Source organism: Oncorhynchus mykiss, chromosome 24 (genome assembly GCF_013265735.2).
Source record: "Oncorhynchus mykiss isolate Arlee chromosome 24, USDA_OmykA_1.1, whole genome shotgun sequence".
Classification (NCBI taxonomy): Eukaryota; Metazoa; Chordata; class Actinopteri; order Salmoniformes; family Salmonidae; genus Oncorhynchus; species Oncorhynchus mykiss.
The window spans coordinates 2,105,028-2,127,813 of NC_048588.1; the positions used below are offsets into that span (position 1 = coordinate 2,105,028).

The 22,786-nt window shown below is 41.8% G+C and overlaps 1 protein-coding gene across 1 annotated transcript in view; it reads left to right on the top strand.

Moving 5' to 3' along the window:
- The window catches only part of LOC110503540 (glutamate receptor ionotropic, kainate 4-like), a 425,725-nt gene that overhangs the window by 269,502 nt on the left and 133,437 nt on the right, over positions 1 to 22,786 (top strand). The window contains exons 4-5 of the mRNA XM_036961231.1: positions 9,915 to 10,079; positions 17,480 to 17,577. Coding sequence (XP_036817126.1) covers positions 9,915 to 10,079; positions 17,480 to 17,577 — 263 coding nt within the window. The remainder of the gene's footprint in view (positions 1 to 9,914; positions 10,080 to 17,479; positions 17,578 to 22,786) is intronic.

Genomic DNA, 22,786 nt, shown 5'->3' on the forward strand with positions numbered 1-22,786 from the left:
CAAGTTGTGCTCTGATAGACGGTGGAAGACATAAGCTCTCATGAACATTTGGCTAACCCACAGAGATACATCTCTTTGGTCTGCCACGTTCAATTGTTTGGATGTGAAGTACTTCTATAATGATGTAAATGAACACATTTTATAATATGAATATAATAATTAATTTGATGCTAGACACCTCTGGAAAGTACAGTGCCTTCAGAAAATACTCATGCATGCCTTATTCCACATTTTCTTGTGTTACGGCCTGAATTTGAAATTGATTAAATTGTTTTTTTTTCTTCTCACCCATCTACACTCCTTAATTTTTTACTAGGCAAGTCAGTTAAGAACAAATAATTGTTTTTGATGACGGCCTAGGAACAGTGGGTTAACTGCCTTGTTCAGGGGCAGAACGACAGATTTTTACCTTGTCAGCTCGGGGATTCACACCCATTGGTCAATACATTTTCGAATCACCTTTGACAGCAATTACAGCTGTGAGTCTTTCTGAGTAGTTATCTTAGAGCGTTGCACACCTGGATTGTACAATATTTGCAAATTATTCTTTTAAAAATTCTTCAAGCTATGTCGTTTGTTGATCAGTGCTAGACAGCCATGTTCAAGTCTTGCCGTAGTTTTCAAGACGATTTAAGTCAAAACTATAACTACGCCACTCAAACATTCACTGTCGTCTTAGTAAGCAACTCCAGTGTATATTTGTTCTTGTGTTTTAGGTTATTGTCCTACTGAAAGGAGAATTCGTCTGTAAGTGTCTGTTGGAAAGCAGACTGGTTTTCCTCTGGGATTTTGTCTGTGCTTAGCTCCATTCCATTTCTTTTTTATCCTGAAAAACTCTCCAGTCCTTAACAATTAGAAATCAAATCAAACTGTATTTGTCACACGCGCCGAATACAACGGGTGTAGACCTTACTGTGAAATACTTACTTACAAGCCCTTTAAACAACAATGCAGTTCAAGAAATAGAGTTTAAAAAATATTTACTAAATAAACTAAAGTAAAAAATTAAATAAAAAGTAACAAGAAAATAACAATACCGAGGCTTTATACAGGGGGTACCGGTATTGAGTCAATGTGCGGGGGTATAGGTTAGTCAAGGTAATTTGTACATAGGTAGGGGTAAAGTGACAATGCATAGATAATAAACTGCAAGTAGCAGCAATGTGGTTGTTAATGTAAATAGTCCGGGTGGCCATTTGATTGATTGTTGAGCAGTCTTAAGGCTTGTGGGTAGAAGCTGTTAAGGAGCCTTGTGGACCTAGACTTGGCGCTCTGGTACCACTTTCCGTGCGGTAGCAGAGAGAACAGTCTATGACTTGGGTGACTGGAGTCTTTGCCAATTTTTGGGGCCTTCGTCTGGCAACGCCTAGTTTAATAGGTCCTGAATGACAGGAAGCTTGGCCCCAGTGATGTACTAGGCCGTATGCACTACCCTCTGTAGCGCCTTACGGTCGGATGCTGAGCAGTTGCCAAACCAGGTGTTGATGCAACCGGTGCTCTCAATGGTTCAGCTGTATAACTTTTTGAGGATCTGGGGACCAATGCCAAATCTTTTAAGTCTCCTGAAGGGGAAACGGTGTTGTTGTGCCCTCTTCAAGACTGTCTTGGTGTGTTTGGACCATGATAGTTTGTTGGTGATGTAGACACCAAGAAACTTAACTCTCAACCCACTAACCTACAGCCCCGTCGATGTGAATGTGTGTTCGGCCCTCCTTTTCCTGTAGTCCACGATCGTCTCCTTTGTCTTACTCATGTTGCATACCCATAACATGATGCAGCCTCCACTATGAAGAATGGTACTTAGTAATGTGTTGTATTGCATTTGCCCAAAACATAACACTTTGTATTCAGGACAAAAAGCCAATTGATTTGCAACAGTTTTTGCAGTATTAATTTAGTGCCTTGTTGCAAACATAATACATGTATTGGAATATTTTTTTTCTGTACAGGTCTCCTTCTTTTCACTCTGTCAATTAGATTAGTATTGTGGAATAACTACAATGTTGTTGATCTTTCATCAGTTTTCTACTATCACAGCCATTCATCTCTGGAACTGTTTTGAAGTCACCATTGGTAAAATGAGCAGTTACCTTCCTCTCTGGCAACTGAGTTAGGAAGGATGCCTTTATCTTTATAGTGACTGTTTGCATTGATACACCATCCAAAGTGTAATTAATAACTTCACCATGCTCAAAGGGATATTCAATGCCAGCTTGTTTTATGTTTTACCCATCTACTAATAGGTGTCCTTCTTTGCAAACCATTGGAAAATCTCCCTGGTTGAATCTATCTTTGAAATTCACTGCACAACTGAGGAACCTTACAGATAAATGTATGTGTGAGTTATGGAGATGAGGTAGTTATTCAAAAATCATGTTAAACACTATCATTGCACAGAGTCCATGCAACTTATTATGTGACTTTATAAGCACATTTTTACTCCTGAACTTATTTAGGCTTGCCATAACAAAGGGTTTGAATACTTATTGACTCAAGACATTTCAGCTTTTCATTTTTAATTAATTTGTAACATTTTCTAAAAACAAATCACTTTGACATTATGGGAAATTGTGTGTAAGCCAGTGACACAAAATCTAAATTTAATCAATTTGAAATTCAGGATGTAACGCAACAAAATATTGGAAAAGTCAAGGGGTGTGAATCAGTGGCGGTCGGTACCATTTAATATGAGGGAGGATTATAAAAATATATATACACTGCTCAAAAAAATAAAGGGAACACTAAAATAACACATTCTAGATCTGAATGAATGAAATATTCTTATTAAATACTTTTTTCTTTACATAGTTGAATGTGCTGACAACAAAATCGCACAAAAATGATCAATGGAAATCAAATTTATCAACCCATGGAGGTCTGGATTTGGAGTCACACTCAAAAATTAAAGTGGAAAACCACACTACAGACTGATCCAACTTTGATGTAATGTCCTTAAAACAAGTCAAAATGAGGCTCAGTAGTGTGTGTGGCCTCCACGTGCCTGTATGACCTCCCTACAACGCCTGGGCATGCTCCTGATGAGGTGGCGGATGGTCTCCTGAGGGATCGCTTCCCAGACCTGGACTAAAGCATCCGCCAACTCCTGGACAGTCTGTGGTGCAACGTGGCGTTGGTGGATGGAGCGAGACATGATGTCCCAGATGTGCTCAATTGGATTCAGGTCTGGGGAACGGGCAGGCCAGTCCATAGCATCAATGCCTTCCTCTTGCAGGAACTGCTGACACACTCCAGCCACATGAGGTCTAGCATTGTCTTGCATTAGGAGGAACCCAGGGCCAACCGCACCAGCATATGGTCTCACAAGGGGTCTGAGGATCTCATCTCGGTACCTAATGGCAGTCAGGCTACCTCTGGCGAGCACATGGAGGGCTGTGCGGCCCCCCAAAGAAATGCCACCCCACACCATGACTGACCCACCGCCAAACCGGTCATGCTGGAGGATGTTGCAGGCAGCAGAACGTTCTCCACGGCGTCTCCAGACTCTGTCACGTCTGTCACATGTGCTCAGTGTGAACCTGCTTTCATCTGTGAAGAGCACACAGCGCCAGTGGCGAATCTGCCAATCTTGGTTTTCTCTGGCAAATGCCAAACGTCCTTCACGGTGTTGGGCTGTAAGCACAACCCCCACCTGTGGACGCCGGGCCCTCATACCACCCTCATGGAGTCTGTTTCTGACCGTTTGAGCAGACACATGCACATTTGTGGCCTGCTGGAGGTCATTTTGCAGGGCTCTGGCAGTGCTCCTCCTTGCACAAAGGCGGAGGTAGCGGTCCTGCTGCTGGGTTGTTGCCCTCCTACGGCCTCCTCCACGTCTCCTGATGTACTGGACTGTCTCCTGGTAGCGCCTCCATGCTCTGGGCTCTACGCTGACAGACACAGCAAACCTTCTTGCCACAGCTCGCATTGATGTGCCATCCTGGATGAGCTGCACTACCTGAGCCACTTGTGTGGGTTGACTCCGTCTCATGCTAGAGTGAAAGCACCGCCAACATTCAAAAGTGACCAAAACATCAGCCAGGAAGCATAGGAACTGAGAAGTGGTCTGTGGTCACCACCTGCAGAACCACTCCTTTATTGGGGGTGTCTTGCTAATTGCCTATAATTTCCACCTGTTGTCTATTCCATTTGCACAACATTATGTGAAATTTGTCATTATCTGTCATTATGTGACAGTTTGATTTCACAGAAGTGTGATTGACTTGGAGTTACATTGTGTTGTTTAAGTGTTCCCTTTATTTTTTTGAGCAGTGTATATATGATCATGGCCTTATTTCTATTATAGCATATTGGTTGACTGTCGTTCATATTTAATTCACCCAGCTCAATCTAACATTGATTTAGGCTACTACATGATCCTCGACTTTTCCCTTTACCCATCATGAGGTTGCTACAACCTAGCCTATGAATGAAAGTTTACAACGTAGGTGCACAGGTCGAGAGAATTTTGAGTAATTAAGGTGACAGACAGTGACACATTCAATACCACCTTTCACACTCTTGCCTGCATCTAGCTGATCTAGGGTGTAATCATTAGTCCAACAGTTGCAAATGAGAGTTTCGATTGGACAAATGAAGGTATATTTATCCCCACTTCATTCTGTTTGCTTTCATTTAAGACAGAATTGGCGGAATGAATACACCCCTGATCACACGCAAACAAAGTTCCCTTTCATAGCAACCACATAAAAACAGCATGATCACTTTGCTCGTTGTTTATATAGCGTAACTCCTTCTCACAGCTATCTACGCACTCTCCTTCTCTCACTTTTTCCCTTCGCTTGTGGACTTCAGTGCACAACACATCAGCTCTCTGTGACCAGGAAAAAAAAATCTTTCCAAGCCAATACCTCATATCATGATCGCTAACTGCTACACACAGCCTACATTGTTGTCACGTCATAGTCAACATAGCTACTAGAACTAACACGTTAGTAAACCCGCTACAATCATGCAGTACAATGTACAATCAGAAACCAGTTTAGCAGTCCCGGGGGCATAAATTAATAAAAACAAAATAAACCTTGACTTGGAAGCGTTCCTGTGTTGGATAGCCATAGCCAGCTAGCTAAAATATCATCCCTCTTTGTTTGAGCCCCGGGGTTTGAGTAGGCTAAATTTGTTCAAAACTGTTCAACTATTGTTTTTTCTCTCTTTGAGTCAACTACTAACCACATTTTATGCACTGCAGTGCTAGCTAGCTATAGCTTATGCTTTCAGCACTAGATTCATTATCTGATCCTTTGATTGGTGGACAACAAGCTGCAAGAGCACTGATAGTTTGGAGGATGTTGTCACGCCCTGACAGTAGATTGCTTTGTATGTTTCTATTTTTTAGTTTGGTAAGGGTGTGATGTGGGTGGGTATTCTATGTTGTAGGTCTAGGTTTTGTTTTTCTATGTGTTTGGCCTGGTATGGTTACCTAAGTATGGCTCTCAATCAGAGACAGCGATAGACAGCTGCCTCTGATTGAGAGCCATACTTAGGTAGCCTGTTTTCCCATTTTGAGTTGTGGGTGATTATTTTCCATTTCAGTGTTTTCACCATACGGGACTGTTTCGGTTTTCCTTTATTCTCTTGTTCGTTTGTATCCAGTGTTCAGTTTATTAAAGGCATCATGAACACGTACCACGTTGCGCTTTGGTCTACTCCTTCTTCCACCAATGAAAATCGTTACAGATGTCCTCTGGAAGTTGTCATAATTACTGTGTAAGTCTATAGAAGGGGGTGAAACCTAGGAGGCTCATGGTTTTTTGTATTGAAATCAAAGTACCCAGAGGTGGATAGAATGCTAGCTGCTGCTACCCTTAAGTATGTATTTGGTGACGTAAATAGTCAGTTTCATCTAAATAGTATATAGTATAGTTTCATCTAAAAACGATCACATTTTTTAACGTTTCACACATTATATTTGTATTAAATTTACTGAGTAGGATGGTCCACCCCTTCCAGCTAATCTACTGAAGGCTTCTAATGGTGTTAATATTGAGTTTAGTATACTTTGTCAAATAAAACAGCTATTAGACATGCATGGCCTATTGGCTATGCTGCTCGCTGCCGTACAAAGTCCACTGTCTTTGTTAATGAGTATCTGAAGTAATCAGTGGAGATTTGTATTCCTATGGTCAAAAAAACAAGCTCATTAGCAGACTGAAATATTACAATTGATTTACAAGTCATACAATTTGCATTAATAAAAGGAATACATTTTGAAGGAATCTGACTGGGGTTTGAAATAAACCTCTCAGTCATTCAAAGGAAGGAGATATTAATGTTCCAGAGGAGAGAGTAAATACAGCTCAGAGGGTGTCTGAATCAGTGCCCGTGTAATAAACCCTATAATTATAGTCAGGAGCAGGCCCTTCAGATGAGGGCCAGCGAACAACATTAAATATTAATGGCTAATATAACCTTGAAATCACTTTTGTCTCAGCTTGGTAGCGAAGACAAGATACATTGTAATAATCTCCTGAAATATCCCTCTGGCCCTTTCTTGTAACGGAGTGGAGAGAAGGCCGATGAGAGGAATATTAATAATACCTGAGATCTTTAAACACCATCATGTTTATGAGGCTCACGAATGTTCAAGCGACATGTGTGAAACGCTCCTTTTCTGTACTGTACACATCTTAAATAGATGGTATTTTTTTATGCTTCTAGGCTCTGGCTTGATTGTTATGTCGCTTGGTGAGCTGTTCTGATAAGAGACTGCAGCGATGAATTAGGGAACCTCAGAGGACGGTAAGAACACCTCATGAGGCGCTTTGCCATTTGATGGTTTTAAAAACCTTTTTGGTTCAGAGTGCAGCCCAGAGTGCAGTCATAAATGTTCTACTATTAGGTTTTGGATCAACCGGTATCTGCGGTGGTCTGTCTTTATTCTCTCTTGTTTCAATGTTGCCGTGTTCTCGGGATAAACATGAAAGATTCCCCGTGAATACATGTTGCAGTCGGATAAAAATTCACCTCGGCGAGAAAGCAAGCAATTGTCTAATGTCCTCAAGTCACTGAGATGCACTACAGATGCTCACACATCCCACATCCCGTGTCATGTTTCCATGAGATACTCAACAGTTGTTTGCGAATCCATCTGAAGTATGTGAATCACTCTCTGTAGGTACTACAGTATGCATGGAAAACTGTATATGCAATCACTACTGTCTAAGCAATGTTCTTAGGTTATGAATGTGTAGCAATGTATCTTCAATGGAGAAACTCCGGTCTTGCCGTTCTGCCGCTTTCCCTAGCCGTAGGCACCTGACTGCTCAGGGGAGCACAGTGATTTGGAACGTCCAGGCAGAAATATAAAATGTAGAACAAACAAATCTCTGACATTTACTGTCGATATACGGATTCACGTTAGCTCTATTAATGACATTTCTATCTGCAACATTCAACAACGTTTGCCTACATTGACTGTGGCCCTGATCATAGTGCACTATAGCATTGATTCAAAATCACCATGTGAACACAGCCCAGTTCCTCCCCATTGTGCCCTTCTTCCTCTCCATATCAGGTAATGGCCAGGCATCTACACACGTAAGAGCTTTGGAAATGGACAGCGTATTACAGACATGTAGAGAGAAAGACGGCCATCGACCGTGCTTGTACTGTACTACAGTGCGTCCTATAAATACCTCGGCACACCTCTGGGGCTGCCCATTGTTTGGTTTAAAAAGGTTCAAGGGCTGGGGTTTGAAATAAACCTCTCAGTCATTCAAAGGACGGAGATCTTCATGTTCCAGAGGAGAGAGTAAATACAGCTCAGAGGGTGTCTGAATCACGTGAGAGAATTGCCCAGCTCTCTTCCCGTGCTGCTCTCACTATCGAAACAGAACAAAACTTGCCAGAGGCAATAAGAGAGGGAGGGAGACCAATTTGGGCTGTGTAACTAACGGTGTAACTGGTATGTGGGCAGGCAAGCAGACATTCATTGTAGGCTACTTTTTAAACATTACATGTAATTTACGTACACTGTCTGTCGGTCATATCTTTATGCAGTATGTTTTGTGTATAAATATAGGCTATAGGTACATCTTGCAAACCCCAATGTTTTGTATTCCAGTTGATTATATTTGACTGCCATGTTGAGCTAATAAAGTAAAGTATGTAAAGTAATACCAAGGCTGTTAATTGCGCAGTCAAACTCCCATAGTGAATCTAAAATCTCAGTTTTGACATGTGTTATGAGGTGACAAGAACTCATCACATGTTCATTAGTTGTGTTAATTTGCAAATGTATCTACAAAATAAGCTCTGTGTGACACGAGCTGTCCACTTTTCTTTTGCCGTAATCAAATCCAAATAACTTTTAATTGGATAAAAACTCCCCCGCCCCCCCCCCCCCCCCCCCCCCCCCCCCACCCATCATGTTAATTATATTCTGTAGGCTGCGTTCTGTTTGCACTAGCAGAGACAAGGCAAGGCACATACATGCTGACTTAGTGTAAAATAATGGATAAATGGACAAATAAATGGATAAATAAACCTCAGACATCCTTTTGCTTACCTTCATGTGAATCTTTGTAAACGCCCCTAATTGCCGTGACCACTACCAATGCTGCTCTGCATAAATGGTTGTCTCATTGACCAAAGTGAACTTGGGTTAGTTTTATCTGTGTGATCTGCATGGGAATGGGCCAGTTTTATCCCATCGTGGCTGTGGTTTATCATCTCAAATGCTACAGTAATTATTACACTGTCTTTGGCCTCCATCTAGGTCCGATCCTGTATCTAAGTCCAGTGCTATTAATCTCACTCGCTGGAGAACTCAGGGAAAGCAGTAATAGCTGTGTTTGCTGTTAAAAGGGAGCCTGGGGTGTGAATGTTTTTGCAATTTCAACAAAAATGTCAGGCAAATGACCTGCTCTTTAGAGGAACCTATCATGTTGCTGTACGAGTTGAGCTATGTATTGACGCAGAGCATAGAGAAATGCGGAGGTCAGTTATACACATGTTTGTACATGCATTGATTTGACCTCACCGTCGGGCAACATTCCTACAGAAAGAAAGCTATTATTTTGCATTTAAGCAGGTTTTGAATGCAATTACTTCTGGTGGATTGTGCCAATTTTTGAAGGAATTATACATTCCCTGTCTGGTTTTAGTTAGAGTATGGTAATGTTGGTGAGTTCAGGGTTCACATGCCTCGTCAAGTGATTTATACATAAAAGTTTTTTTTTTACTTAACCCTAGTCTAACTCGACAAATTACGCTACAATGTTGAACCTGAACCTGCCGTCTTGGGACGCACTCAGGATTACAACCTATGCACAATGTGCCACGTCAATTATCCTAAAACTGTCTTGTGAATCGCCCACTGAGTTGCTCATTTGCTTGCTAGAACACACAGCGAAGCACCATTTCTCAACTGCTTCTTTGAGTCCTTCGTATTCATTTCACCCTCACACATGTAGTTATGACACATGCATTCACGCCATATTCAAATGTTGGAAGCGTGCGCATCATGTGTAAAACAACAATTATGTTAATTCCAACATGATTGCGATAAATCAAGAGAGGACAGAACAGCCCTATTAAAATGTGTTGCCCCATCACTCACGCGCACTCAGCGCAAGATTTATTTGATTTAGATCGGGACTCCGGATTGGGAATCGCATGATGTGTTAAGCGGTTGTGTTTTTACACTGTAGCAAGTAAAAGTCACTTGTTTGTTCTGACAGAAAACCATATTCACATTTGGTAATATAACGACCCCCATGAACCATAAGGGCTTTCTCTGTAGTTCTGCATGATTTGCAGCACAGTTTGTTTGAGAAAATCATGAAGTATATGTACTGTGTCTTGCCAATGTGGGCCATCGTGACATTGGGTATCCAAAGAGCCCTTCTGCCAGAGTGGATGATGTTTTTCTTTCTTCATCTTCTCTTCTGCAGCCGCCATACTTGACGACCCAATGGAGTGCAGCCGGGGAGAGAGATTGGCCATCACTCTGGCGAAGGACAGCATCAACCGGTCCAGTAACCGTTCCACAACAGGCAAGCTGGAGGTGGACATCTTTGAGCTGCTGAGAGACAGTGAATATGAGATGGGAGAGACCAGTAAGTAGAGGATGGGAGTACGAGGTGGCTTTCAATTTTCAACTTTTGTCATTCATTTCAAAAAGTGAAAGACAAGTATGTCACGGAGTTCCACATTAAAAGGTCTGTCTGTCTGGCTGGCTGGCTGGCTGGGTGGCTGGCTGGGTGGCTGTGTGGGTGGCTGTGTGGGTGGGTGGGTCTGTGTATCTGTCTGCCAGCCGTTCATCCTTCAATTTAGTGCCCATCTTCCCTTGTTATCCCCCACTTTCAGAAATCCCTTGAGTACAGCGAGATATGTCTATCTTGTTTAGGAATATTTGGAGTAACGAGTGGCAGTGGCAAACACATTTTTGTGTTAAAAATTAAAAATTATTTGGATGTGTGGATGTCAAAAGGTTTTGGACTTGTTTTGTTTCTTTGGTTTGAATGACTAGCCTGAAGATATATACAAAAGTATGTGGACACCCGTTCAAATTAATGGATTTGGCTATTTGAGCCACACCCGTTGCTGACAAGTGTATAAAATCGAGCACACAGCCATGCAATCTCCATAAACAAACATTGGCAGTAGAATGGCCCATACTGAAGAGCTCAGTGACTTTCAACGTGGCACTGTCATAGGATGCCACCTTTCCAAAAAGCTAATTTGTCGAATTTCTATCCTGCTAGAGCTACCCGATCAACTGTAAGTGCTGTTATTGTGAAGTCGAAACGACTAGGAGCAACAACGGCTCAGCCGCAAAGGTATAGGCTACCCATGCTCGCAGAACGGGACCGGCGAGTGCTGAAGCGCACAGTGCATAGAAGAATTGTCTGTCCTCAGTCGCAACACTACCAAGTTCCAAACTGCCTCTTGAAGCAACATCAGCACAAGAACTGTTTGTCGAGGAGCTTTATGAAATGCGTTTCCATGGCCGAGCAGCCATACACAAGCCTAAGATCACCATGCTCAATGCCAAGTGTCGGCAAGAGTGGTGTAAAGGCCGTCGTCATTGGGCTCTGGAGCAGTGGAAGCGCGTTCTCTGGAGTGATGAATCACGCTCACCATCTGGTAGTCCGACGGACAAATCTGGGTTTGGCGGATGCCAGGAGAACGCTACCTTCCTGAATGCATAGTGCCAACTGTAATGTTTGGTGGATGAGGAATAATGGTCTGGAGCTATTTTTCATGGTTCGGGCTAGGCCCTTTAGTCCCAGTGAAGGGAAATCTTAACGCTACTGCATACAATGACATTCTAGACGATTCTGTCCTTCCATTTTTGTGGCAACAGTTTGGGGAAAGCCCTTTCTTGTTTCAGCATGACAAAGCCCACATGCACAATGTGAGGTCCATACAGAAATGTTTTTTCGGGAACGGTGTGGAAGAACTTTACTGGCCTGCACAGAGTCCTGACCTCAACCCCATCAAACACCTTTGGAATGAATTGGAACGCAGACTGCGAACCAGGCCTAATCGCCCAACATCAGTGCAGATCTTGTGACTGAATGGAAGCAAGTCCCCGCAGTAATTTTCTAACATCTAGTGGAAAGACTTCCCAAAAGAGTGGAGGCTGTTGTAGCAGCAAAGGGGAGACCAACTCCGTATTAATGCCCATGATTTTGGAAAGAGATGTTTGTTTTGACCATGTAGTATACTAGAAATCTAATGAGGTGGACAGAATTTGGAAAAATCTATGTCAATCAGCCTATCGCCATGACCTTGTGGATGGATACAGTGCAATTAAATATTAACAATGCATTAACATTTCCACAAGTAAATTTTAATGCTGGTATTTTTATACCAGCTACTTTGATTAGATGGAACAGAAGGAGAATAGAATACACTTTTACCAGTCTGTTTATCTAACATGTAGTTCACCTACTGTGTGTTGCCAATGTGGGCCATACTGACACTGGGTTGCTAAAAAACCCTTCTGGCAGAGTGGATAATGTTTTCTTTCTTCCCTTTGGCACATGTTGCGGAGTACAAGGAGTGGAATTTAGCTGAACAGATTGCTACCCAGGCTACTGTTGCCCGTTTCCGCAACAGGCAACATTATACTCCTTGTAGTGAGCTCTAACATATGGAATATGTCTAGATACTGAAATACACATTTTCGCATGAATTTAGTCAACATTTAAAAAATACGAATATGAATATCACAAAACGACCTTATTTTTATTTAGCTTATTTTTTAGACACATTGTTTGCGTCACGTTCTGACCATAGTTCTGTTATTTTATCTTTGTTTTAGTATGGTCATGGCGTGAGTTGGGTGGGCAGTCTATGTTTGTTTTTCTATGTTGGTTTTTGAGTTCGGCCTAGGATGCTTCTCAATCAAAGGCAGCTGTCAATTGTTGTCCCTGATTGAGAATCATGCTTAGGTAGCCTGGGTTTCAGTTTTGGGTTGTGGGTGTTTGTCTTCCGTGTTAGTGTTCGTACCACACGGGACTGTTTCGTTCATTTCACGTTTATTGTTTTGTATTTCGTAGTGTTCAGTTTATGTATTAAAATAAACATTATGGACACTTACCACGCTACAAATTGGTCCTCTGATCCTTCTCGCTACTCCTCCTCAGAAGAAGAGGACGAGGTTCGTTACAGTTTGGAACAATATACTCTCTGAAACGTTTAATGGTATGACCCATTTTATACATAATAGGTCACTATCACGATGAAGTTTCAATGGGAGAATTGCCAGAACAATCTGAGGTACCCCAAAATCATTTGAAGTGTTTGTCCTTTATCTAGGAGATATAAGAAAGCTCTGAAATATTATTATGTTTTTTTTTTTTTACGCATATTTAACCCCTTTTTGGGTTAGGCACAAAACTACCATCATACTTCCTGTCTTTTAAAAAAAACGGTACCGGTTACCTTCAGATAAATCCTGTGGGGATCCTACAGCAAAATAGAAAACCATAGTGTTTGTGAGAATCTCCCCTTTACCCTTTAGTTCGTAACATTGACGGTACCAACTTCAGACGAGAGTCCCCTTACACTTGTGGCGGTCGTACAGCAAAATGGAGTCCACCATTGTGTTCGTGAGAGTCTACCCTTTCCATTTGACACTACAGACATTTTCATGAGAAGAAACATTTTCAGGATGATCTCATGGTCTGATTAACATCGCTCTACCTCTGCCGCCTAAAACCGCAAAAGCGGAAGTGCGACATAGGCGGATGCAACCGCATGCGGTTAAAAAAAGAAGATATCTCTAGCTTCAATTTTATTATGTTACTTAGATTATCGCTCTGGTGCATCAATCGACTCTAGGGGGTTAAAAGCACACTGCACTGTAGGTGTATGCCCATTAGATTCATACCGTCGTTCAGTCAGTAACCTTATTGAACTGGAAATAAAAGCTGAAATAAATCATTCTCTCTACTATTATTCTGACATTTCACATTCTTAAAATAAAGTGGTGATCCTAACGGCCCTAAAACAGGGAATCTTTACTAGGATTAAATGTCAGGAATTGTGAAAAACTGAGTTTAAATGTATTTGTCTAAGGTGTATGTAAACTTCCGATTTCAACTGTATATCCTGCTAGGTGAATATCCATGTCGTCATATCAGCCATGATTTTGTGAAAAATAAGTCTATGATGTCCCGTTGGTAGGATATTTGTGATCGTACCTCATCTAATTTATTGTCCAATGATTGTATGTTGGCGAGTAATATTGACAGTAACGGCAGCTTTCCCACTCGCCTTCTGCAGAACCTTATGAGCCACCCCGCTCTGTGTCCTCTGTATCTGCATCTCTTTCTCTTGCCAATAACGGGGATATTGGCCTTGTCGGATATTAGCAGTATATCCTGTGAGTCCTGCTTGTTGAAGAAGAAATCTTTGTCTAATCTGAGGTGAGCAATCGCTGTCCTGATATCCAGAAGCTTTTTTTTGCCATAAGATACGGTGGCAGAAACATTAAGTACAAAAAAGTAGAGCTTAATGGCCGTGGTAGCTCCTCCTCATACATAAAAACAACTGTATACCTCTCCCTGCTTGGTTGGTTGCCTGCAAACCCCCTCCTAATTTAGTGCTGTCGTGGCTCTGCCCAGGCAGCAATTGGATTAGGGATGGATCAGTGGCACCAGTAAGGAGGAAATGTCACACAACCTGCCTAGCTGTGTGTGTGTGTGTGTTTGTTTTCAACATAACTATTGGCCCGCTTGGTCGAATGGTCCAAGATGTCGGCTTCTTTCCTGGGAGACCAGGTTTCTAATCTCACCAGTTACAAAAGCACACGTGAAATGTTGGCAAACCACATGTCTGAGTTATATGAAAAATATCCATGTAAAACTTCAGTGTCTTACTCATGTGTCTGTTTTTCTACGTGATATTTTTCACATGTGAAACATTTGTGTAAAACATCAGACACGTGTCCGTGAACCACGTGTCTGCCTCGTGGACATTTACGCGTAAAATCTTTCACATGATTTCACGTGTCCAAAAACCACGTTTTTTTCTACACGCTCTTTTTACAAGAGTTTAAAAAAAATAAAAATATTATGTGGTGTGTGCATTCATGTGTGAATTTGAATGTGGGTAACAATACTTTAAAGTACTACTGGAGTCGTTTTTTGTGCCGACTATCTGTACTTTAATTTACTATTTATATTTTTTTTACAACTTTTACTTCACTACATTCCTAAAGAAAACAAGACTTTGACTCCATACATTTTCCCTGACACCCAAAACCACTCGTTCCATTTCGAATGCTTAGCAGGACAGGAAAACGGTCTAATTCACACTTTTATCAAAAGAACATCCCTATTGCCTTTCATCTGGAGGATTCACTAAACACAAATGCTTTGTTTGTAAATGATGTTGTGTTAGCATTTGTCCACGGCTATCCTTAAATAAAAAGAAAATCGTGCTGTCTGGTTTGCTTAATATAAGGAATGTGAAATGATTTGTACTTTTGATACTTAAGTATATTTTAGCAATTACATTTACTTTTGATACTTTAGTATATTTAAAATCAAATACTTTTGCTCAAGTAGTATTTTACTGGGTGATGTTCACTTCTTAAGTCGTTTTCTATTGAGGTATCTTTACTTTTACTCCAGTATGGCAATTGGGTACTTTTTCCACCACTGAATGTGGGTTCACAGAACTGAACTCCAGGTCCCATGCGTACATTGGCTCTCATTTGCAGATGCTGCGGCTCTCAATAAGGTATTGATTTGAGGGAATCAATTCTAAACTGAATGGACTCCAGACAACCCACTGACCAAGATTAGACAGAAGTTGTGCAGAATTCCATTATAATGATCCACACTTATATTGGAGAAGTTGTCACTTGTCACAGATGTAAATTGCTTTGCCCATAGACTGAGGTGGAGCGAGAAGAGAATCCAAGATGGACATATTGGCCTTTTCTCAATTCGATTTGCACAACTACTGCATCCTCTCTCTGTCGTCCTCTGGCCTCCTTTAAAAAAAAAAGGTAATCAAGGAGAGGTGGCGAGGAGAGGGAAAGTTATAACAGAGACGCTAAGAGTTGAGAAGCAAGTGCAGGTGAAACGTTTAAAACAACAAACTTGGAACAAGACAACATAACAGTAGCATCTACGCATAAACACAGGAACAATAGTGACTGGGGAAAGAACCTAAGGGAGTGCCAGATATAGGGGAGGTAATGTCCAGGTGTGCCTCATGACGTGCAGGTACACGTAATGATTGATGCCATGTGTGCGTAATGATGGATCCCAGGACCAGTGGTTAGTAAACCAGCGACGTCAAATGCCGGAGCGGAGGAGCTGGAGTAGACATGACAAAAATTGGATAAAAAATGCGCTTTTATGAAATGTCTGTCCTTATCCCATTGAGCGTCTTCAGGGTGGAATTCCAAAATAAATATATAAAGTAATAAAAACAAATTTAGCTAGTTTTATAGAAAAAAGTATTTCTGAACTCTTCCGCAAAGGACTCAAGTAGGTTAGACTTGTGCTTCCTCGCTAAAAGGCTATTGAGGAGGGGGGGACGTCTTCCATTTGCTTACTAACGAATTGACACTCTCCTTTACCACTGGACCACTTATCGGTTTCCTGGTCACGGAAGAGAGAGGACGGAGGAGAGAGGGTGGAGGACAGACTTTTGCCCAAATGACAAAAGGCCATTATGTTCCCTGTGTAAAATAAAACATGGCGACCTGTAAAAAGCCTCATGGGGCCAGTGGCACCGTGCCTGTCAGGCTAATCCGGTCACTTTGTAATTCGGTGAAGTCATGCAGACAGGTGCAAATGTGCTTTAAATGGAGGAGAGAGGGGTAGGTGGGTGGGAGAGGAGGAGGAGGGGAATGTACAGAACACTCCATTGGATGACAAAGGGATTATTTATTAATCATTTGATTCACTGCTCCTGTAAATTTTCTATCTCGTTCGGTGAGGATCCCGAGCTTTGCTCCACTGGCTCAAAAATGGTCCACCTTTACTCTTCCTTTATACATCTTTACCCTCATTTGGGGTTTGTTACTGGCCCATCCACCACCTCAGCCAGTCTGTCGCCCTCCACTGTGTGTCCCAAATGGCACCCTATTCCCTATATAGTGCACTACTTTTGACTAGAGCCCTAAGGGCCCTGGTCAAAATAAGTGCACTACACAGGAACGAGGGTGCCATTTGGGCAGCAGGCCACATATTCAGACAGCAGTCCTCCTCCTGACTACCATAGAATGTTAATGAAAGACAGGGATCAACCCCCACCTGAAATTGCATTTTGTTTCCCCTGCAAGTAAGATTTAAGCCCAAACTCATGTGCAGGGGATTGCAAAGGAAATACTATATTATATTTCTTCTTCTTCCCCCCCAAAAAATCCATTTCATACACTGATTCAGTGTGATGGTGAATGTTAGAAAAAAGATATCACAAATGCTTTTGGGAGACTGATAGAATATCTGATCGGTTTCGTTTTAATATAGTTCTCAGCTATTATTTTAACTAGGTCAATGTGCCCCTGCATGGCAGCAACTGTTGGTTGGCACTAACTCCTACATGCCACTTTTAAGGAGTACCTTCGTCTCCAATTGTTATCTTAAAATGAAGGATTGTTGACATGACATTCTAAATGGTTTTGCAAAAACTTCCAAATGACCAGATCTCATTCCAACCTGTTGCTACAGTAATTATGTTCCATCATTGCACCACCACTCAATCTGTCATATTGTAATCTATAGTCGTAGGTGATATCGGTGATGTGAAATCATATACAGAGCAGCTGTAAGTTAATACATCAATAGAACATGATCAAGTTAATAGTTAGCAAACCCCAAACACCTACTTATTAAAGGTTAACTGGGAACTGCTGGCTCATACTGTTAGTGCAGGTTAAAACTACACACAAAGCAACACGCAACTCCTATTTAATAGGCTGAATGTGGTATTTGGACCATGTTCTGTATTATCTGACTGGATGCTTGTCTCTGTGTGTTGACAGTGTGCCAGATCCTGTCCAAGGGAGTGGTGGGAGTCCTGGGTCCCTCCGCCAGCCCTGCTTCCAATTCCATCATCAGCAATATCTGTGGAGAGAAAGAGGTGAGTGCTGGCTTGCATTTTGGCTCGATTTATTTGGTGTCACAATAGCACTGTTTGCCAGTCATATTATGGAACAATATGTTTTATTATCACTGTGTTTGAGACCGTGCTTGACCCATGTCAATACCACAGCAGACTGTTCTGAAAAATATTCTTTCTAAGTTATTGTCTGAATTTACCCATGTTAAATTCCGACGGGCCAACAATCAGGGGCTCAACAGCGTACAACATTAATCGAATCAGTTCTCAGACAAATTGTAATTGGTTTGGTGCTGCCGTGTTTTTTAGTTTTGTGAAGGACCACCTCTTTGAACAACATGGAAAATCGTAATTTATACATTTTCAGTTCATGTCCTTTGAGTTGTGATGTTAAACAATTTTGCTCAGGCTCCAGTGATTTGTGGACGATCCTAGGCTACATTGTTTGTACTAACTGCAGGATGTTACTGTCCTTTTTATGCATGGTGATTATGCATAATGTCAATTTAAAAAAATCACATGTATGTCCCCTTTAATGAGAACTGTGACCATTTGATCAGTCTTTAGACTTTGGACTCCCTGATGATGTGCATTGTCTATCCCTTTTAAATGTTCTGACTGAGCTCATTCCCTGTGTGAATAAATTAACATGTAGAATTGTACGTTCTTAAACAAGTTAACTTTCTGTAATGTATTCATCGGACCATGCACCACGACTCCTTAAGCAGTGTTTCCCAAACTTTGTCCTCAGGACCCCAAGGGATGCAACTTTTTTGTTTTTTGTCCAACAGCTGATTCAACTAATCAAGCCTTGATAATTTGAATCAGCAGTGTAGTGTTAGGGTAAAAAAAAATGTCCACCCCTTGTTTGGGAAACCAAGTTTGGGAAACGCTGCCTTTAAAGGGATACCTTGGGATTTTGATAATGAGGCCCTTTATCTACTTCCCCATAATCCGAGCATGCTAGCAGACACCCAGACCTCCAGTCACTGCGCTAATGCTAGTTAGCATTGGCTGGAAAAACTCTAACTCCCTTCCAACTGGACACAGACACACACACAAATGGTATCCACTAGTTCATCGGACTCTTGTGAGGTAAATAAAGGGCCTCATTGCCAAAATCCCGAAGTATCCCTTCATAAACTGTTCTTAATGCTAAATGATTAAGAAATACATTAACATGTTCATGTTTCAAGCAAATACCATCTAAAAGGCCGAGTTCTGCAGAACTACAACAATGCTGACATGTAAGCACGATGATGCCACATCATGGCTCTTAAAAGGCAAACAGGATAGTGTTGAGGAGTTTCTCTAATAGCTGTCGGTGTGTACATGACAATAGAGAAAGGTCACTGTTACTACCCTGGACGTGATATCTCACTAATGGTCTCCTTTTGCAAACTGGGCATATCGGTAGTCTTTCAGTGGAGGACAGCAGGGCCGGCCATGGCTGATGGAACATGTCTATGGGACTGAGGGAGGGAAAGTGCTTTGGCCACTTTATTACAACCTGTTTTAGAGGAGAGTGGAGTGCGATGGAGAATATTATTTTCCAATATAAATTGCTTGAGGTGTGTTTAAATGCAGTAGCCACAGTACTAATGTGGATTAACAGTTTTTATAAATGGTGATTAGATTATGAATATGTGCTAGTATAATGTGCATCCGACACTGACAAATAAGATCAATCAGCAATCAATGTGTCATGTACAGTGCCTTCAGAAAGTATTCACACCCCTCGACTTTTCCACATTAAAAACAAAAATGTCACTGGCCTACACACCATACCTCATAACGTCAAAGTGGAATTCAAACTTTTCACAAATTAATTAAAATGAAAAGCTCAAATGTCTTGAGTCAAATATTCAACCCCTTTGTTATGGCAAGCTTAAATAAGTTCAGGAGTAAAAATGTGCATAAGTCACATAAGTTGCATGGACTCACTGTGTGCAACAAGTGTTCAACATGATTTTTCAATGACCGCATCTCTATACCTCAAACATACAATTATCTGTAAAGTCCCTCAGTCACTGAATTTCAAACAGATTTAACCACAAAAACCAGGGAGGTTTTCCAATGCGTCGCAAAGAAAGTCACCTATTGGTAGATGGGTAAAAATAAAAAGCAGACATTCAATATCCCTTTGAGCATGGTGAAGTTATTACACTTTGGATAGTGTGCTAATACACCTAGTTACGACAAGGCGTCCTTCCTAACTCTGCCGAAGAGGAAGGAAACCGCTCAGTGATTTCAACATGAGACCAATGGTGACAATTTAAAACAGTTACAAGTTTAATGGCTGTGATAGAAAACTGAGGGTTGATGAGCAACATTGTAGTTACTACACAACACTAACCTAATTGACAGTGAAAAGGAGGAAGCCTGTACAGAATCCACATATTCCAAAACATGCATCCTGTTTGCAACAAGACACTAAAGTAATGATGCAAATTGAGTACCACTCTTAACATTTAAGCATAGTGGTGACTGCATCGTGTTATGGGTATGCTTGTAATCGTTAACGACTGGGGAGTTTCAGGATTTAAAAAAAAAACGGAATGGAGCTAAGCATAGACAAAATCCCAGAGGAAAACCTGGTGCAGTCTGCTTTCCAACAGACACTTAGTGATGAATTCTCCTTTCAGCAGGACAATAACCTAAAACACAAGGCCAAATCTACACTGGCGTTGCTTAACGAAGACAGTGAATGTTCCTGAGTGGCCGAGTTAGTTTTGACTTAAATCTTCTTAAATCTATGGTTGATTGGTTGTCTACCAACGATCAACAACCAATTTGACAGAGCTTGAAGAACTTTGAAAATAATAAATGGGCAAATATTTCACAATTCAGGTCTGGAGAGCTTTTAGAGATTTACCCAGAAAGACTCACAGCTGTAATCGCTGCCAAAGGTACTACTACAACGTTTTGACTCAGGGTATAACGACACAGGGCGAGACCCAGATTTATACACCGTAGGCATATGGTTCGAGTCTGATATTTATTGAAAAACAAGGGGCAGGCAAGAGGCAGGTCAGAGTCCAGAAGGTACAGGGCGGCAGGCAGGCTCGAGGCAGGTTGAATGGTCAGGCAGACGGGTACAGTGTCAGGACAGGGTCAGAACCGGGAGGACTAGAAAAACAGCGACTAGGAAAAACCAGGAGCACGGAAAAACACACTGATTGACTTGACAAGGCGAACTGGCAACAGATAGACAGAGGACACCAGTATAAATACACAGGGAATAACGGGAACAAATGTTATTTTTATTTTTTTATTTCACCTTTATTTAACCAGGTAGGCTAGTTGAGAACAAGTTCTCATTTGCAACTGCAACCTGGCCAAGATAAAGCATAGCAGTGTGAACAGACAACACAGAGTTACACATGGAGTAAACAATTAACAAGTCAATAATACAGTAGAAAAAAGGAGAGTCTATATACATTGTGTGCAAAAGGCATGAGGAGGTAGGCGAATAATTACAATTTTGCAGATTAACACTGGAGTGATAAATGATCAGATGGTCATGTACAGGTAGAGATATTGGTGTGCATAAGAGCAGAAAATAAAATAAATAAAAACAGTATGGGGATGAGGTAGGTAAAAATGGGTGGGCTATTTACCGATAGACTACAGTATGTACAGCTGCAGTGATCGGTTAGCTGCTCAGATAGCAGATGTTTGAATTTGGTGAGGGAGATAAAAGTCTCCAACTTCAGCGATTTTTGCAATTCGTTCCAGTCACAGGCAGCAGAGAACTGGAACGAAAGGCGGCCAAATGAGGTGTTGGCTTTAGGGATGATCAGTGAGATACACCTGCTGGAGCGCGTGTTACGGGTGGGTGTTGCCATCGTGACCAGTGAACTGAGATAAGGCGGAGCTTTACCTAGCATGGACTTGTAGATGACCTGGAGCCAGTGGGTCTGGCGATGAATATGTAGCGAGGGCCAGCCGACTAGAGCATACAGGTCACAGTGGTGGGTGGTATAAGGTGCTTTAGTGACAAAACGGATGGCACTGTGATAAACTGCATCCAGTTTGCTGAGTAGAGTGTTGGAAGCAATTTTTTAGATGACATCGCCGAAGTCGAGGAGCGGTAGGATAGTCAGTTTTACTAGGGTAAGTTTGGCGGCGTGAGTGAAGGAGGCTTTGTTGCGGAATAGAAAGCCGACTCTAGATTTGATTTTCGATTGGAGATGTTTGATATGAGTCTGGAAGGAGAGTTTACAGTCTAGCCAGACACCTAGGTACTTATAGATGTCCACATATTCAAGGTCGGAACCATCCAGGGTGGTGATGCTAGTCAGGCGTGCGGGTGCAGGCAGCGAACGGTTGAAAAGCATGCATTTGGTTTTACTAGCGTTTAAGAGCAGTTGGAGGCTATGGAAGGAGTGTTGTATGGCATTGAAGCTCGTTTGGAGGTTAGATAGCACAGTGTCCAAGGACGGGCAGGAAGTATATAGAATGGTGTTGTCTGCGTAGAGGTGGATCAGGGAATCGCCCGCAGCAAGAGCAACATCATTGATATATACAGAGAAAAGAGTCGGCCCGAGAATTGAACCCTGTGTCACCCCCATAGAGACTGCCAGAGGACCGGACAGCATGCCCTCCGATTTGACACACTGAACTCTGTCTGCAAAGTAGTTGGTGAACCAGGCAAGGCAGTCATCAGAAAAACCGAGGCTACTGAGTCTGCCGATAAGAATATGGTGATTGACAGAGTCAAAAGCCTTGGCAAGGTCGATGAAGACGGCTGCACAGTACTGTCTTTTATCGATGGCGGTTATGATATCGTTTAGTACCTTGAGCGTGGCTGAGTTGCACCCGTGACGGGCTCGGAAACCAGATTGCACGGCGGAGAAGGTACGGTGGGATTCGAGATGGTCAGTGACCTGTTTGTTGACTTGGCTTTCGAAGACCTTAGATAGGCAGGGCAGGATGGATATACAGTGCCTTGCGAAAGTATTCGGCCCCCTTGAACTTTGCGACCTTTTGCCACATTTCAGGCTTCAAACATAAAGATATAAAACTGTATTTTTTTGTGAAGAATCAACAACAAGTGGGACACAATCATGAAGTGGAACGACATTTATTGGATATTTCAAACTTTTTTAACAAATAAAAAACTGAAAAATTGGGCGTGCAAAATTATTCAGCCCCTTTACTTTCAGTGCAGCAAACTCTCTCCAGAAGTTCAGTGAGGATCTCTGAATGATCCAATGTTGACCTAAAT